This window comes from Callionymus lyra, chromosome 3 (genome assembly GCF_982586985.1).
Source record: "Callionymus lyra chromosome 3, fCalLyr1.hap1.1, whole genome shotgun sequence".
Taxonomy (NCBI): Eukaryota; Metazoa; Chordata; class Actinopteri; order Syngnathiformes; family Callionymidae; genus Callionymus; species Callionymus lyra.
The window spans coordinates 419,723-439,722 of record NC_141820.1 but is presented as its reverse complement, the minus strand read 5'-3'; the positions used below and the strand labels follow the sequence as shown (position 1 = coordinate 439,722).

General features: G+C 38.7%; 1 protein-coding gene across 1 annotated transcript in view; it reads right to left on the bottom strand.

Annotated features, from left to right (window-relative positions):
• Positions 1–16,145: 16,145 nt before the first annotated feature.
• LOC148082962 (adenylyl cyclase-associated protein 1-like) overlaps positions 16,146–20,000 on the bottom strand; it is a 19,673-nt gene continuing 15,818 nt past the window's right edge. Inside the window, exon 13 of the mRNA XM_087786109.1 lies at positions 16,146–16,586. Within this exon, the coding sequence (XP_087642235.1) occupies positions 16,503–16,586 (84 nt within the window). The 3' untranslated portion in view covers positions 16,146–16,502. The remainder of the gene's footprint in view (positions 16,587–20,000) is intronic.

Below are 20,000 nucleotides of genomic sequence, written 5' to 3'. Positions count from 1 at the left end.
TTAAAGGAGTCAGTAGATCATCAAACACAGATGTTTCTTAAAGGAGTCAGTAGATCATCAAACACAGATGTTTCTTGAAGGAGTCAGTAGATCATCAAACACAGATGATTCTTGAAGGAGTCAGTAGATCATCAAACACAGATGTTTCTTGAAGGAGTCAGTAGATCATCAAACACAGGTGTTTCTTGAAGGAGTCAGTAGATCATCAAACACAGGTGTTTCTTGAAGGAGTCAGTAGATCATCAAACACAGATGTTTCTTGAAGGAGTCAGTAGATCATCAAACACAGATGTTTCTTGAAGGAGTCAGTAGATCATCAAACACAGATGATTCTTGAAGGAGTCAGTAGATCATCAAACACAGATGTTTCTTGAAGGAGTCAGTAGATCATCAAACACACATGTTTCTTGAAGGAGTCAGTAGATCATCAAACACAGATGTTTCTTAAAGGAGTCAGTAGATCATCAAACACAGATGTTTCTTGAAGGAGTCAGTAGATCATCAAACACACATGTTTCTTGAAGGAGTCAGTAGATCATCAAACACAGATGTTTCTTGAAGGAGTCAGTAGATCATCAAACACAGATGTTTCTTGAAGGAGTCAGTAGATCATCAAACACAGATGTTTCTTGAAGGAGTCAGTAGATCATCAAACACAGATGTTTCTTGAAGGAGTCAGTAGATCATCAAACACAGATGATTCTTGAAGGAGTCAGTAGATCATCAAACACAGATGTTTCTTGAAGGAGTCAGTAGATCATCAAACACAGGTGTTTCTTGAAGGAGTCAGTAGATCATCAAACACAGATGTTTCTTGAAGGAGTCAGTAGATCATCAAACACAGATGTTTCTTGAAGGAGTCAGTAGATCATCAAACACAGATGTTTCTTGAAGGAGTCAGTAGATCATCAAACACAGATGTTTCTTGAAGGAGTCAGTAGATCATCAAACACAGATGTTTCTTAAAGGAGTCAGTAGATCATCAAACACACATGTTTCTTGAAGGAGTCAGTAGATCATCAAACACAGATGTTTCTTGAAGGAGTCAGTAGATCATCAAACACAGATGTTTCTTGAAGGAGTCAGTAGATCATCAAACACAGATGTTTCTTGAAGGAGTCAGTAGATCATCAAACAAATATGTTTCTTAAAGGAGTCAGTAGATCATCAAACACAGATGTTTCTTGAAGGAGTCAGTAGATCATCAAACACACATGTTTCTTGAAGGAGTCAGTAGATCATCAAACACACATGTTTCTTGAAGGAGTCAGTAGATCATCAAACACAGATGTTTCTTGAAGGAGTCAGTAGATCAGCAAACACAGATGTTTCTTGAAGGAGTTAGTAGATCATCAAACACAGATGTTTCTTGAAGGAGTCAGTAGATCATCAAACACACATGTTTCTTGAAGGAGTCAGTAGATCATCAAACACAGATGTTTCTTGAAGGAGTCAGTAGATCATCAAACACAGATGTTTCTTGAAGGAGTCAGTAGATCATCAAACACAGATGTTTCTTGAAGGAGTCAGTAGATCATCAAACACACATGTTTCTTGAAGGAGTCAGTAGATCATCAAACACAGATGTTTCTTAAAGGAGTCAGTAGATCATCAAACACAGATGTTTCTTAAAGGAGTCAGTAGATCATCAAACACAGATGTTTCTTAAAGGAGTCAGTAGATCATCAAACACACATGTTTCTTGAAGGAGTCAGTAGATCATCAAACACAGATGTTTCTTGAAGGAGTCAGTAGATCATCAAACACAGATGTTTCTTAAAGGAGTCAGTAGATCATCAAACACAGATGTTTCTTAAAGGAGTCAGTAGATCATCAAACACACATGTTTCTTGAAGGAGTCAGTAGATCATCAAACAAATATGTTTCTTAAAGGAGTCAGTAGATCATGCAACACAGATGTTTCTTGAAGGAGTCAGTAGATCATCAAACACAGATGTTTCTTGAAGGAGTCAGTAGATCATCAAACACAGATGTTTCTTGAAGGAGTCAGTAGATCATCAAACACAGGTGTTTCTTGAAGGAGTCAGTAGATCATCAAACACAGATGTTTCTTGAAGGAGTCAGTAGATCATCAAACACAGATGTTTCTTAAAGGAGTCAGTAGATCATCAAACACAGATGTTTCTTGAAGGAGTCAGTAGATCATCAAACACAGATGTTTCTTGAAGGAGTCAGTAGATCATCAAACACAGATGTTTCTTGAAGGAGTCAGTAGATCATCAAACACAGATGTTTCTTAAAGGAGTCAGTATATCATCAAACACACATGTTTCTTGAAGGAGTCAGTAGATCATCAAACACAGATGTTTCTTGAAGGAGTCAGTAGATCATCAAACACAGATGTTTCTTGAAGGAGTCAGTAGATCATCAAACACAGATGTTTCTTGAAGGAGTCAGTAGATCATCAAACAAATATGTTTCTTAAAGGAGTCAGTAGATCATCAAACACAGATGTTTCTTGAAGGAGTCAGTAGATCATCAAACACACATGTTTCTTGAAGGAGTCAGTAGATCATCAAACACACATGTTTCTTGAAGGAGTCAGTAGATCATCAAACACAGATGTTTCTTGAAGGAGTCAGTAGATCAGCAAACACAGATGTTTCTTGAAGGAGTTAGTAGATCATCAAACACAGATGTTTCTTGAAGGAGTCAGTAGATCATCAAACACACACGTTTCTTGAAGGAGTCAGTAGATCATCAAACACAGATGTTTCTTGAAGGAGTCAGTAGATCATCAAACACAGATGTTTCTTGAAGGAGTCAGTAGATCATCAAACACAGATGTTTCTTGAAGGAGTCAGTAGATCATCAAACACACATGTTTCTTGAAGGAGTCAGTAGATCATCAAACACAGATGTTTCTTAAAGGAGTCAGTAGATCATCAAACACAGATGTTTCTTAAAGGAGTCAGTAGATCATCAAACACAGATGTTTCTTAAAGGAGTCAGTAGATCATCAAACACACATGTTTCTTGAAGGAGTCAGTAGATCATCAAACACAGATGTTTCTTGAAGGAGTCAGTAGATCATCAAACACAGATGTTTCTTAAAGGAGTCAGTAGATCATCAAACACAGATGTTTCTTAAAGGAGTCAGTAGATCATCAAACACACATGTTTCTTGAAGGAGTCAGTAGATCATCAAACAAATATGTTTCTTAAAGGAGTCAGTAGATCATGCAACACAGATGTTTCTTGAAGGAGTCAGTAGATCATCAAACACAGATGTTTCTTGAAGGAGTCAGTAGATCATCAAACACAGATGTTTCTTGAAGGAGTCAGTAGATCATCAAACACAGATGTTTCTTGAAGGAGTCAGTAGATCATCAAACAAAGATGTTTCTTGAAGGAGTCAGTAGATCATCAAACACAGATGTTTCTTGAAGGAGTCAGTAGATCATCAAACACAGATGTTTCTTGAAGGATTCAGTAGATCATCAAACACAGATGATTCTTGAAGGAGTCAGTAGATCATCAAACACAGATGTTTCTTGAAGGAGTCAGTAGATCATCAAACACAGGTGTTTCTTGAAGGAGTCAGTAGATCATCAAACACAGATGTTTCTTGAAGGAGTCAGTAGATCATCAAACACAGATGTTTCTTAAAGGAGTCAGTAGATCATCAAACACACATGTTTCTTGAAGGAGTCAGTAGATCATCAAACACAGATGTTTCTTGAAGGAGTCAGTAGATCATCAAACACACATGTTTCTTGAAGGAGTCAGTAGATCATCAAACACAGATGTTTCTTAAAGGAGTCAGTAGATCATCAAACACAGATGTTTCTTGAAGGAGTCAGTAGATCATCAAACACACATGTTTCTTGAAGGAGTCAGTAGATCATCAAACACACATGTTTCTTGAAGGAGTCAGTAGATCATCAAACACAGATGTTTCTTAAAGGAGTCAGTAGATCATCAAACACAGATGTTTCTTGAAGGAGTCAGTAGATCATCAAACACACATGTTTCTTGAAGGAGTCAGTAGATCATCAAACACAGATGTTTCTTGAAGGAGTCAGTAGATCATCAAACACAGATGTTTCTTGAAGGAGTCAGTAGATCATCAAACACATGTTTCTTGAAGGAGTCAGTAGATCATCAAACACACATGTTTCTTGAAGGAGTCAGTAGATCATCAAACACAGATGTTTCTTGTAGGAGTCAGTAGATCATCAAACACAGATGTTTCTTGAAGGAGTCAGTAGATCATCAAACACAGATGTTTCTTGAAGGAGTCAGTAGATCATCAAACACACATGTTTCTTGAAGGAGTCAGTAGATCATCAAACACACATGTTTCTTGAAGGAGTCAGTAGATCATCAAACACACATGATTCTTGAAGGAGTCAGTAGATCATCAAACACAGATGTTTCTTGAAGGAGTCAGTAGATCATCAAACATAGATGTTTCTTGAAGGAGTCAGTAGATCATCAAACATAGATGTTTCTTGAAGGAGTCAGTAGATCATCAAACACAGATGTTTCTTGAAGGAGTCAGTAGATCATCAAACACAGATGTTTCTTGAAGGAGTCAGTAGATCATCAAACACAGATGTTTCTTGAAGGAGTCAGTAGATCATCAAACACAGATGTTTCTTGAAGGAGTCAGTAGATCATCAAACACACATGTTTCTTGAAGGAGTCAGTAGATCATCAAACACAGATGTTTCTTAAAGGAGTCAGTAGATCATCAAACACAGATGTTTCTTGAAGGAGTCAGTAGATCATCAAACACAGATGTTTCTTGAAGGAGTCAGTAGATCATCAAACACAGATGTTTCTTAAAGGAGTCAGTAGATCATCAAACACAGATGTTTCTTAAAGGACTCAGTAGATCATCAAACACAGATGTTTCTTGAAGGAGTCAGTAGATCATCAAACACAGATGTTTCTTGAAGGAGTCAGTAGATCATCAAACACAGATGTTTCTTGAAGGAGTCAGTAGATCATCAAACACACATGTTTCTTAAAGGAGTCAGTAGATCATCAAACACAGATGTTTCTTGAAGGAGTCAGTAGATCATCAAACACACATGTTTCTTGAAGGAGTCAGTAGATCATCAAACACAGATGTTTCTTAAAGGAGTCAGTAGATCATCAAACACACATGTTTCTTGAAGGAGTCAGTAGATCATCAAACACAGATGTTTCTTGAAGGAGTCAGTAGATCATCAAACACAGATGTTTCTTGAAGGAGTCAGTAGATCATCAAACACAGATGTTTCTTGAAGGAGTCAGTAGATCATCAAACACAGATGTTTCTTGAAGGAGTCAGTAGATCATCAAACACACATGTTTCTTGAAGGAGTCAGTAGATCATCAAACACAGATGTTTCTTAAAGGAGTCAGTAGATCACCAAACACAGATGTTTCTTGAAGGAGTCAGTAGATCATCAAACACAGATGTTTCTTGAAGGAGTCAGTAGATCATCAAACACAGATGTTTCTTAAAGGAGTCAGTAGATCATCAAACACAGATGTTTCTTAAAGGAGTCAGTAGATCATCAAACACAGATGTTTCTTGAAGGAGTCAGTAGATAGTCAAACACAGATGTTTCTTAAAGGAGTCAGTAGATCATCAAACACAGATGTTTCTTGAAGGAGTCAGTAGATCATCAAACACAGATGTTTCTTAAAGGAGTCAGTAGATCATCAAACACAGATGTATCTTAAAGGACTCAGTAGATCATCAAACACAGATGTTTCTTGAAGGAGTCAGTAGATCATCAAACACAGATGTTTCTTGAAGGAGTCAGTAGATCATCAAACACAGATGTTTCTTGAAGGAGTCAGTAGATCATCAAACACACATGTTTCTTGAAGGAGTCAGTAGATCATCAAACACAGATGTTTCTTGAAGGAGTCAGTAGATCATCAAACACAGATGTTTCTTAAAGGAGTCAGTAGATCATCAAACACAGATGTATCTTAAAGGACTCAGTAGATCATCAAACACAGATGTTTCTTGAAGGAGTCAGTAGATCATCAAACACAGATGTTTCTTGAAGGAGTCAGTAGATCATCAAACACAGATGTTTCTTGAAGGAGTCAGTAGATCATCAAACACACATGTTTCTTGAAGGAGTCAGTAGATCATCAAACACAGATGTTTCTTGAAGGAGTCAGTAGATCATCAAACACACATGTTTCTTGAAGGAGTCAGTAGATCATCAAACACAGATGTTTCTTAAAGGAGTCAGTAGATCATCAAACACAGATGTTTCTTGAAGGAGTCAGTAGATCATCAAACACAGATGTTTCTTGAAGGAGTCAGTAGATCATCAAACACAGATGTTTCTTAAAGGTGTCAGTAGATCATCAAACACAGATGTTTCTTGAAGGAGTCAGTAGATCATCAAACACAGATGTTTCTTAAAGGAGTCAGTAGATCATCAAACACACATGTTTCTTGAAGGAGTCAGTAGATCATCAAACACACATGTTTCTTGAAGGAGTCAGTAGATCATCAAACACAGATGTTTCTTAAAGGAGTCAGTAGATCATCAAACACAGATGTTTCTTAAAGGAGTCAGTAGATCATCAAACACAGATGTTTCTTGAAGGAGTCAGTAGATCATCAAACACAGATGTTTCTTGAAGGAGTCAGTAGATCATCAAACACAGATGTTTCTTAAAGGAGTCAGTAGATCATCAAACACAGATGTTTCTTGAAGGAGTCAGTAGATCATCAAACACAGATGTTTCTTAAAGGAGTCAGTAGATCATCAAACACAGATGTTTCTTGAAGGAGTCAGTAGATCATCAAACACAGATGTTTCTTGAAGGAGTCAGTAGATCATCAAACACAGATGTTTCTTGAAGGAGTCAGTAGATCATCAAACACAGATGTTTCTTGAAGGAGTCAGTAGATCATCAAACACAGATGTTTCTTAAAGGAGTCAGTAGATCATCAAACACAGATGTTTCTTAAAGGAGTCAGTAGATCATCAAACACAGATGTTTCTTAAAGGAGTCAGTAGATCATCAAACACAGATGTTTCTTGAAGGAGTCAGTAGATCATCAAACACAGATGTTTCTTGAAGGAGTCAGTAGATCATCAAACACAGATGTTTCTTGAAGGAGTCAGTAGATCATCAAACACAGATGTTTCTTGAAGGAGTCAGTAGATCATCAAACACAGATGTTTCTTGAAGGAGTCAGTAGATCATCAAACACAGATGTTTCTTAAAGGAGTCAGTAGATCATCAAACACAGATGTTTCTTGAAGGAGTCAGTAGATCATCAAACACAGATGTTTCTTGAAGGAGTCAGTAGATCATCAAACACACATGTTTCTTGAAGGAGTCAGTAGGTCATCAAACACAGATGTTTCTTAAAGGAGTCAGTAGATCATCAAACACACATGTTTCTTGAAGGAGTCAGTAGATCATCAAACACACATGTTTCTTGAAGGAGTCAGTAGATCATCAAACACACATGTTTCTTGAAGGAGTCAGTAGATCATCAAACACACATGTTTCTTGAAGGAGTCAGTAGATCATCAAACACAGATGTTTCTTGAAGGAGTCAGTAGATCATCAAACACAGATGTTTCTTGAAGGAGTCAGTAGATCATCAAACACAGATGTTTCTTGAAGGAGTCAGTAGATCATCAAACACAGATGTTTCTTGAAGGAGTCAGTAGATCATCAAACACAGATGTTTCTTGAAGGAGTCAGTAGATCATCAAACACAGATGTTTCTTGAAGGAGTCAGTAGATCATCAAACACAGATGTTTCTTGAAGGAGTCAGTAGATCATCAAACACAGATGATTCTTGAAGAAGTCAGTAGATCATCAAACACAGATGTTTCTTGAAGGAGTCAGTAGATCATCAAACACAGATGTTTCTTGAAGGAGTCAGTAGATCATCAAACACAGATGTTTCTTGAAGGAGTCAGTAGATCATCAAACACAGATGATTCTTGAAGAAGTCAGTAGATCATCAAACACACATGTTTCTTGAAGGAGTCAGTAGATCATCAAACACAGATGTTTCTTGAAGGAGTCAGTAGATCATCAAACACAGATGTTTCTTGAAGGAGTCAGTAGATCATCAAACACAGATGTTTCTTGAAGGAGTCAGTAGATCATCAAACACAGATGTTTCTTGAAGGAGTCAGTAGATCATCAAACACAGATGTTTCTTGAAGGAGTCAGTAGATCATCAAACACAGGTGTTTCTTGAAGGAGTCAGTAGATCATCAAACACAGATGTTTCTTGAAGGAGTCAGTAGATCATCAAACACAGATGTTTCTTAAAGGAGTCAGTAGATCATCAAACACAGATGTTTCTTGAAGGAGTCAGTAGATCATCAAACACAGATGTTTCTTGAAGGAGTCAGTAGATCATCAAACACACATGTTTCTTGAAGGAGTCAGTAGATCATCAAACACAGATGTTTCTTAAAGGAGTCAGTAGATCATCAAACACACATGTTTCTTGAAGGAGTCAGTAGATCATCAAACACACATGTTTCTTGAAGGAGTCAGTAGATCATCAAACACACATGTTTCTTGAAGGAGTCAGTAGATCATCAAACACAGATGTTTCTTAAAGGAGTCAGTAGATCATCAAACACAGATGTTTCTTGAAGGAGTCAGTAGATCATCAAACACAGATGTTTCTTGAAGGAGTCAGTAGATCATCAAACACAGATGTTTCTTGAAGGAGTCAGTAGATCATCAAACACAGATGTTTCTTGAAGGAGTCAGTAGATCATCAAACACAGATGCTTCTTGAAGGAGTCAGTAGATCATCAAACACAGATGTTTCTTGAAGGAGTCAGTAAATCATCAAACACACATGTTTCTTGAAGGAGTCAGTAGATCATCAAACACAGATGTTTCTTGAAGGAGTCAGTAGATCATCAAACACAGATGTTTCTTGAAGGAGTCAGTAGATCATCAAACACAGATGTTTCTTGAAGGAGTCAGTAGATCATCAAACACAGATGTTTCTTGAAGGAGTCAGTAGATCATCAAACACAGATGTTTCTTGAAGGAGTCAGTAGATCATCAAACACAGATGTTTCTTGAAGGAGTCAGTAGATCATCAAACACAGATGTTTCTTGAAGGAGTCAGTAGATCATCAAACACAGATGTTTCTTAAAGGAGTCAGTAGATCATCAAACACAGATGTTTCTTAAAGGAGTCAGTAGATCATCAAACACAGATGTTTCTTGAAGGAGTCAGTAGATCATCAAACACAGATGTTTCTTGAAGGAGTCAGTAGATCATCAAACACAGATGTTTCTTAAAGGAGTCAGTAGATCATCAAACACAGATGTTTCTTAAAGGAGTCAGTAGATCATCAAACACAGATGTTTCTTAAAGGAGTCAGTAGATCATCAAACACAGATGTTTCTTGAAGGAGTCAGTAGATCATCAAACACAGATGTTTCTTGAAGGAGTCAGTAGATCATCAAACACACATGTTTCTTGAAGGAGTCAGTAGATCATCAAACACAGATGTTTCTTGAAGGAGTCAGTAGATCATCAAACACAGATGTTTCTTAAAGGAGTCAGTAGATCATCAAACACAGATGTTTCTTGAAGGAGTCAGTAGATCATCAAACACAGATGTTTCTTAAAGGAGTCAGTAGATCATCAAACACAGATGTTTCTTGAAGGAGTCAGTAGATCATCAAACACAGATGTTTCTTGAAGGAGTCAGTAGATCATCAAACACACATGTTTCTTGAAGGAGTCAGTAGGTCATCAAACACAGATGTTTCTTGAAGGAGTCAGTAGATCATCAAACATAGATGTTTCTTGAAGGAGTCAGTAGATCATCAAACACAGATGTTTCTTGAAGGAGTCAGTAGATCATCAAACACACATGTTTCTTGAAGGAGTCAGTAGATCATCAAACACAGATGTTTCTTGAAGGAGTCAGTAGGTCATCAAACACAGATGTTTCTTAAAGGAGTCAGTAGATCATCAAACACACATGTTTCTTGAAGGAGTCAGTAGATCATCAAACACAGATGTTTCTTGATGGAGTCAGTAGATCATCAAACACACATGTTTCTTGAAGGAGTCAGTAGATCATCAAACACACATGTTTCTTGAAGGAGTCAGTAGATCATCCAACACAGATGTTTCTTGAAGGAGTCAGTAGATCATCAAACACAGATGTTTCTTGAAGGAGTCAGTAGATCATCAAACACAGATGTTTCTTAAAGGAGTCAGTAGATCATCAAACACAGATGTTTCTTGAAGGAGTCAGTAGATCATCAAACACACATGTTTCTTGAAGGAGTCAGTAGATCATCAAACACACATGTTTCTTGAAGGAGTCAGTAGATCATCAAACACACATGATTCTTGAAGGAGTCAGTAGATCATCAAACACAGATGTTTCTTGAAGGAGTCAGTAGATCATCAAACACAGATGTTTCTTGAAGGAGTCAGTAGATCATCAAACACAGATGTTTCTTGAAGGAGTCAGTAGATCATCAAACACAGATGTTTCTTAAAGGAGTCAGTAGATCATCAAACACAGATGTTTCTTGAAGGAGTCAGTAGATCATCAAACACAGATGTTTCTTGAAGGAGTCAGTAGATCATCAAACACAGATGTTTCTTAAAGGAGTCAGTAGATCATCAAACACAGATGTTTCTTGAAGGAGTCAGTAGATCATCAAACACAGATGTTTCTTGAAGGAGTCAGTAGATCATCAAACACAGATGTTTCTTGAAGGAGTCAGTAGATCATCAAACATAGATGTTTCTTGAAGGAGTCAGTAGATCATCAAACATAGATGTTTCTTGAAGGAGTCAGTAGATCATCAAACACAGATGTTTCTTGAAGGAGTCAGTAGATCATCCAACACAGATGTTTCTTGAAGGAGTCAGTAGATCATCAAACACAGATGTTTCTTGAAGGAGTCAGTAGATCATCAAACACAGATGTTTCTTAAAGGAGTCAGTAGATCATCAAACACAGATGTTTCTTGAAGGAGTCAGTAGATCATCAAACACACATGTTTCTTGAAGGAGTCAGTAGATCATCAAACACACATGATTCTTGAAGGAGTCAGTAGATCATCAAACACAGATGTTTCTTGAAGGAGTCAGTAGATCATCAAACACAGATGTTTCTTGAAGGAGTCAGTAGATCATCAAACACAGATGTTTCTTGAAGGAGTCAGTAGATCATCAAACACAGATGTTTCTTAAATGAGTCAGTAGATCATCAAACACAGGTGTTTCTTGAAGGAGTCAGTAGATCATCAAACACAGATGTTTCTTGAAGGAGTCAGTAGATCATCAAACACAGATGTTTCTTGAAGGAGTCAGTAGATCATCAAACACAGATGTTTCTTGAAGGAGTCAGTAGATCATCAAACACAGATGTTTCTTGAAGGAGTCAGTAGATCATCAAACACAGATGTTTCTTGAAGGAGTCAGTAGATCATCAAACACAGATGTTTCTTAAAGGAGTCAGTAGATCATCAAACACAGATGTTTCTTGAAGGAGTCAGTAGATCATCAAACACAGATGTTTCTTAAAGGAGTCAGTAGATCATCAAACACAGATGTTTCTTGAAGGAGTCAGTAGATCATCAAACACAGATGTTTCTTGAAGGAGTCAGTAGATCATCAAACACAGATGTTTCTTGAAGGAGTCAGTAGATCATCAAACACAGATGTTTCTTGAAGGAGTCAGTAGATCATCAAACACAGATGTTTCTTAAAGGAGTCAGTAGATCATCAAACACAGATGTTTCTTAAAGGAGTCAGTAGATCATCAAACACAGATGTTTCTTGAAGGAGTCAGTAGATCATCAAACACAGATGTTTCTTGAAGGAGTCAGTAGATCATCAAACACAGATGTTTCTTAAAGGAGTCAGTAGATCATCAAACACAGATGTTTCTTAAAGGAGTCAGTAGATCATCAAACACAGATGTTTCTTGAAGGAGTCAGTAGATCATCAAACACAGATGTTTCTTAAATGAGTCAGTAGATCATCAAACACAGGTGTTTCTTGAAGGAGTCAGTAGATCATCAAACACAGATGTTTCTTGAAGGAGTCAGTAGATCATCAAACACAGATGTTTCTTGAAGGAGTCAGTAGATCATCAAACACAGATGTTTCTTGAAGGAGTCAGTAGATCATCAAACACAGATGTTTCTTGAAGGAGTCAGTAGATCATCAAACACAGATGTTTCTTGAAGGAGTCAGTAGATCATCAAACACAGATGTTTCTTAAAGGAGTCAGCAGATCATCAAACACAGATGTTTCTTGAAGGAGTCAGTAGATCATCAAACACAGATGTTTCTTAAAGGAGTCAGTAGATCATCAAACACAGATGTTTCTTGAAGGAGTCAGTAGATCATCAAACACAGATGTTTCTTGAAGGAGTCAGTAGATCATCAAACACAGATGTTTCTTGAAGGAGTCAGTAGATCATCAAACACAGATGTTTCTTGAAGGAGTCAGTAGATCATCAAACACAGATGTTTCTTAAAGGAGTCAGTAGATCATCAAACACAGATGTTTCTTAAAGGAGTCAGTAGATCATCAAACACAGATGTTTCTTGAAGGAGTCAGTAGATCATCAAACACAGATGTTTCTTGAAGGAGTCAGTAGATCATCAAACACAGATGTTTCTTGAAGGAGTCAGTAGATCATCAAACACAGATGTTTCTTAAAGGAGTCAGTAGATCATCAAACACAGATGTTTCTTAAAGGAGTCAGTAGATCATCAAACACAGATGTTTCTTGAAGGAGTCAGTAGATCATCAAAGCAAAGCGAAGGGTTAGGGTAACCCTAACCCAAAGCGAAGACGAGTACAGAGTCTGATCCGTGACTTTGGACTGGAGTGAGAGGAACCACTTGAACACCTCAAAGACCAAGGAGCTGGTCTTGGACTTCAGGAGGTTCAGGACAAACAGTGTCCATCAGAGGCGACGAGGTGGAGATAGTTCTCAACTATAAGTACCTCATGTGTGTCTGGACAGTAAACAGACCTGCAACACAGACCATGTGTCTAAGAAAGTTCAGAGTAGAAGTACTTTCTGAGGAGGCTTCCATCATTAACATCTGCAAGAAGCTCCTCTGCATGTTCTACCAGTCTGTGGTGGCCAGTGTTCTATGCTGTGGTGTGTTGGGGTGGAAATGTGTCCAAGAGGAGGTCAACAGGTCAACAGGTCAACAGGTCAACAGGTCAACAGGTCAACAGGTTGATCAGGAGCTCTGTGGTTGGAATGAAGCTGGACTCACTGGTGACAGTTGCTGAGATCATTGAACAAACTACTGTCATCATGATGACATCATCCTCTGAACACTGTCATCAGTGAACACAGAAGCAGATGAAGCATGAATGCTCCTCCCATGATGCAACACTAATAGACTCAGGGACTCATTCATTCCTCGTATTATAAGACTTTATAATTCTGAGTTCAGAGGCAGAAGTAAAAGTATCTTGATGTTCTATGTTTGTCTTTGTTGTTTTTCTTTGACCTATGTTCTTTATCTTTAGACTTAGATTGTATCATCTTTATCTTTAGACTTAGATTGTATCATCTTGTTCTTTGTCTTTATCTTTAGACTTAGATTGTGTCATCTTGTTCTTTATCTTTATCTTTAGACTTAGATTGTATCATCTTGTTCTTTGTCTTTATCTTTAGACTTAGATTGTGTCATCTTGTTCTTTATCTTTAGACTTAGATTGTATCATCTTGTTCTTTGTCTTTATCTTTAGACTTAGATTGTATCATCTTGTTCTTTATCTTTATCTTTAGACTTAGATTGTATCATCTTGTTCTTTGTCTTTATCTTTAGACTTAGATTGTGTCATCTTGTTCTTTATCTTTATCTTTAGACTTAGATTGTATCATCTTGTTCTTTGTCTTTATCTTTAGACTTAGATTGTGTCATCTTGTTCTTTATCTTTATCTTTAGACTTAGATTGTATCATCTTGTTCTTTATCTTTATTTCTCTTTGTTCTTGTTCTTATTTTATTTTGATTTATTTTTTTTAAGAAAAATTGCTGTATTTGCTGTGGCTATTGGAAAAAAAACAACAAATTTCCTGAAGGAGACCTTCTGAGGATCAATAAAGTTTTACCTTACCTTACCTTACCTTACCTTACCTTACCTACAGATACATTAGAAATGTTCAGGTTCAGAAACATGTTGCTCAAAATTAAAGCTTCTGTTAAAGTTCTTTAGTGACGTCATGAAGATTCAAGTCTCAAGAATAAGAACAGATTTGAACAATGGAAGATAAGAAGTCTTTCAAGAACACTGAAGGACCAGGAGGTAGATTGACTCAAATCACATACTTGTGTACTCAAAGTTAGTCTTTTTAGTAAGTAAGTAAGTAAGTAATATTTATTTATATAGCGCTTTTCGAGACCAGGGTCACAAAGCGCTTAAACAATCAAAACAATACTCAAAACAGTACATACTTTAAAGATTAAGATGCGTCTCAAATCACATACTTGTGTACTCAAAGTTAGTCTTTTTAGTGTGTAAGTGCGTCTCAATTCTTAGTATGTAAATGTAGTGATTCATACTCACTAAATTGACACTAAAACGCCCACAAAACTGAGTATGAATCGATGGACACTTTCTACACTAAATTACTCCATCTTAGTGACGTTGTAAACGGAAGTTACATCATATATATATATATATATATTCATATACTTCCAGGTGTATTTTCAGCAGCAGTACGAGGATGAAACGTCTTCACTGCTGATACCAGCTTAAATATCTTGTGAATATTTTGTTTCTCATATTTTTTATTTATTTCTTCTTCCAAACCTAACGTGCTGCCAGCAGGTGTCGCTAGTGTTCCTACAGCTGGTTGAAACATCATTAAATAGTAGTAGAAGAAGAAGCTGTCGCATCATTTCCTGTTAGTGTGTAGCAGCAGAGTTTGATTTGAGACAAACTATCTGTGGAGGATTAGTTACTAGTTAGTACGTACACTATCCTGATGATACTAACTTCTAGTATACTAAGAGAAGTATGTTTGAGACATACTATCTGTGGAGGATTAGTTACTAGTTAGTATGTACACTATCCTGATGATACTAACTTCTAGTATACTAAGAGAAGTATGTTTGAGACATACTATCTGTGGAGGATTAGTTACTAGTTAGTACGTACACTATCCTGATGATACTAACTTCTAGTGTACTAAGAGAAGTATGTTTGAGACATACTATCTGTGGAGGATTAGTTACTAGTTAGTACGTACACTATCCTGATGATACTAACTTCTAGTATACTAAGAGAAGTATGTTTGAGACATACTATCTGTGGAGGATTAGTTACTAGTTAGTACGTACACTATCCTGATGATACTAACTTCTAGTATACTAAGAGAAGTATGTTTGAGACATACCATCTGTGGAGGATTAGTTACTAGTTAGTACGTACACTATCCTGATGATACTAACTTCTAGTATACTAAGAGAAGTATGTTTGAGACATACTATCTGTGGAGGATTAGTTACTAGTTAGTACGTACACTATCCTGATGCATACTAACTTCTAGTATACTAAGAGAAGTATGTTTGAGACAAACACTCGTGGAGGATTAGTTACTGGTCAGTAAGTACACTATCTTGATGCATACCAACTTCTAGTATACTAAGAAGTATGTGATTTTAGACAGATCAACACAGTAGAAAGGTCTTGTAGAACCAACCAAGATCATCTGAGACACAAAATAAGTGAATTCCTGAGTCTGAATGACTTTGAACAACTCTCCCTATAAACTGTAGCAAGACCTCCCTCACGGAGGGATCAATAAAGTTTTACCTTACCTTACCTTACCTTACCTTACGACCAGAGGCAAGGCTTCCCTAGGACAGCGCTCCCTACTGGACAGAGTTGGTTCAGATGAATAAACTCTTGCTCTCTCTGTCTCTGAAAGACAATTAATCCAACTTCTCTCTTGTGAAGAGATCGTTCAGAGAAAAGGATTTATTTGCAACGGAGCGAACATTCAACAGGCTGATGTGCAGCACTGATGACATCATCATGTCACTGACAGCCGAGCGGGTCCTTTGAAGAGAACAGGTTACTATGGTTACTGATATGGAACAGAGCCGAGACATTCTCGCGTCGGATGAATCAACAACTTGACTTATTGCAACTTTTTTATTGACGTCTCCAGAACTAATGAAGGTAAAGAAAGACATTTTCATGGAATGTTACGGGAATGTTTTCATGATTATTTTGAAGCGTAAACACTTTCTTAAAGACCAGCAGTGATTGGACGAGTGTTAGTTTTGCATATTCATTAACTCCTCGTGAGACAAACATTTGATTGGCTGATTCAAAGCAGGGTGGTTTGCTGCCCCCTGCTGATTGGCTCGAGGATTGCTCCTCTGGTTGGCGTGAGCATCTGAAGCTGTGATTGGCTGAGACGGGGAAGTCGACAAAGACTCAGTCTACAGGTGAAGCTGGTGGGTGGAGGTCACGGGTCAAGGTTAAGCTCGTCTATCCTGCCATCTCTGTTGCCGTGGTGACCAGCTTGCTGCCGTTCCAGGTGGTCTTGAACTGCTCCGGCACCGGAATCTCCGTCTGAGGAGACGAGAGGTTACATCAGTCACAGTAAAGTCACTCTCTAGTCACAGTAAAGTCACAGTAAAGTCACGCTCTAGTCACGCTCTAGTCACAGTAAAGTCACTCTCTAGTCACAGTAAAGTCACAGTAAAGTCACGCTCTAGTCACGCTCTAGTCACGCTCTAGTCACAGTAAAGTCACGCTCTAGTCACAGTAAAGTCACTCTCTAGTCACAGTAAAGTCACAGTAAAGTCACGCTCTAGTCACAGTAAAGTCACGCTCTAGTCACAGTAAAGTCACGCTCTAGTCACGCTCTAGTCACAGTAAAGTCACAGTAAAGTCACGCTCTAGTCACGCTCTAGTCACAGTAAAGTCACAGTAAAGTCACGCTCTAGTCACGCTTTAGTCACAGTAAAGTCACTCTCTAGTCACAGTAAAGTCACAGTAAAGTCACGCTCTAGTCACAGTAAAGTCACGCTCTAGTCACGCTCTAGTCACAGTAAAGTCACAGTAAAGTCACGCTCTAGTCACAGTAAAGTCCCGCTCTAGTCACAGTAAAGTCACGCTCTAGTCACAGTAAAGTCCCGCTCTAGTCACAGTAAAGTCCCGCTCTAGTCACAGTAAAGTCACGCTCTAGTCACGCTCTAGTCACAGTAAAGTCACGCTCTAGTCACGCTCTAGTCACAGTAAAGTCACTCTCTAGTCACGCTTTAGTCACAGTAAAGTCACTCTCTAGTCACAGTAAAGTCACAGTAAAGTCACGCTCTAGTCACAGTAAAGTCACAGTAAAGTCACAGTAAAGTCACGCTCTAGTCACGCTCTAGTCACAGTAAAGTCACACTCTAGTCACGCTCTAGTCACAGTAAAGTCACAGTAAAGTCACGCTCTAGTCACAGTAAAGTCACGCTCTAGTCACAGTAAAGTCATGCTCTAGTCACAGTAAAGTCACGCTATAGTCACAGTAAAGTCACGCTCTAGTCACGCTCTAGTCACAGTAAAGTCCCGCTCTAGTCACAGTAAAGTCCCGCTCTAGTCACAGTAAAGTCACGCTCTAGTCACGCTCTAGTCACAGTAAAGTCACGCTCTAGTCACAGTAAAGTCACAGTAAAGTCACGCTCTAGTCACAGTAAAGTCACAGTAAAGTCACGCTCTAGTCACAGTAAAGTCCCGCTCTAGTCACAGTAAAGTCACGCTCTAGTCACGCTCTAGTCACAGTAAAGTCACGCTCTAGTCACAGTAAAGTCACGCTCTAGTCACAGTAAAGTCACAGTAAAGTCACGCTCTAGTCACGCTCTAGTCACAGTAACGTGACAGTAAAGTCACGCTCTAGTCACAGTAAAGTGACAGTAGAGTCACGCTCTAGTCACAGTAAAGTGACAGTAAAGTCACGCTCTAGTCACAGTAAAGTGACAGTAAAGTCACGCTCTAGTCACAGTAAAGTGACAGTAGAGTCACGCTCTAGTCACAGTAAAGTGACAGTAGAGTCACGCTCTAGACACAGTAAAGTGACAGTAAAGTCACAGTAAAGTTACGCTCTAGTCACAGTAAAGTCACAGTAAAGTCCCGCTCTAGTCACAGTAAAGTCACAGTAAAGTCCCGCTCTAGTCACAGTAAAGTCACAGTAAAGTCCCGCTCTAGTCACAGTAAAGTCCCGCTCTAGTCACAGTAAAGTCACGCTCTAGTCACAGTAAAGTCACGCTCTAGTCACAGTAAAGTCACGCTCTAGTCACAGTAAAGTCACAGTAAAGTCCCGCTCTAGTCACGCTCTAGTCACAGTAAAGTCCCGCTCTAGTCACAGTAAAGTCACAGTAAAGTCCCGCTCTAGTCACAGTAAAGTGACAGTAAAGTCACGCTCTAGTCACAGTAAAGTGACAGTAGAGTCACGCTCTAGTCACAGTAAAGTCACGCTCTAGTCACAGTAAAGTCACGCTCTAGTCACAGTAAAGTGACAGTAGAGTCACGCTCTAGTCACAGTAAAGTGACAGTAAAGTCACGCTCTAGTCACAGTAAAGTGACAGTAAAGTCACGCTCTAGTCACAGTAAAGTGACAGTAAAGTCCCGCTCTAGTCACAGTAAAGTGACAGTAAAGTACCGCTCTAGTCACAGTAAAGTCCCGCTCTAGTCACAGTAAAGTCACAGTAAAGTCACGCTCTAGTCACAGTAAAGTCACAGTAAAGTCCCGCTCTAGTCACAGTAAAGTCACAGTAAAGTCACGCTCTAGTCACAGTAAAGTCACGCTCTAGTCACAGTAAAGTCACGCTCTAGTCACAGTAAAGTCCCGCTCTAGTCACGCTCTAGTCACAGTAAAGTCCCGCTCTAGTCACAGTAAAGTCACAGTAAAGTCCCGCTCTAGTCACAGTAAAGTGACAGTAAAGTCACGCTCTAGTCACAGTAAAGTGACAGTAGAGTCACGCTCTAGTCACAGTAAAGTCACGCTCTAGTCACAGTAAAGTCACGCTCTAGTCACAGTAAAGTGACAGTAAAGTCACGCTCTAGTCACAGTAAAGTGACAGTAAAGTCACGCTCTAGTCACAGTAAAGTGACAGTAAAGTCACGCTCTAGTCACAGTAAAGTGACAGTAAAGTCCCGCTCTAGTCACAGTAAAGTGACAGTAAAGTACCGCTCTAGTCACAGTAAAGTCCCGCTCTAGTCACAGTAAAGTCACAGTAAAGTCACGCTCTAGTCACAGTAAAGTCCCGCTCTAGTCACAGTAAAGTCACAGTAAAGTCACGCTCTAGTCACAGTAAAGTCACAGTAAAGTCACGCTCTAGTCACAGTAAAGTCACACTCTAGTCACAGTAAAGTGACAGTAGAGTCACGCTCTAGTCACAGTAAAGTGACAGTAGAGTCACGCTCTAGTCACAGTAAAGTGACAGTAGAGTCACGCTCTAGTCACAGTAAAGTGACAGTAAAGTCACGCTCTAGTCACAGTAAAGTGACAGTAGAGTCACGCTCTAGTCACAGTAAAGTGACAGTAGAGTCACGCTCTAGTCACAGTAAAGTGACAGTAAAGTCACGCTCTAGTCACAGTAAAGTCACGCTCTAGTCACAGTAAAGTGACAGTAGAGTCACGCTCTAGTCACAGTAAAGTGACAGTAGAGTCACGCTCTAGTCACAGTAAAGTGACAGTAGAGTCACGCTCTAGTCACAGTAAAGTGACAGTAGAGTCACGCTCTAGTCACAGTAAAGTGACAGTAGAGTCACGCTCTAGTCACAGTAAAGTGACAGTAAAGTCACGCTCTAGTCACAGTAAAGTGACAGTAGAGTCACGCTCTAGTCACAGTAAAGTGACAGTAAAGTCACGCTCTAGTCACAGTAAAGTGACAGTAAAGTCACGCTCTAGTCACAGTAAAGTGACAGTAAAGTCACGCTCTAGTCACAGTAAAGTGACAGTAGAGTCACGCTCTAGTCACAGTAAAGTGACAGTAGAGT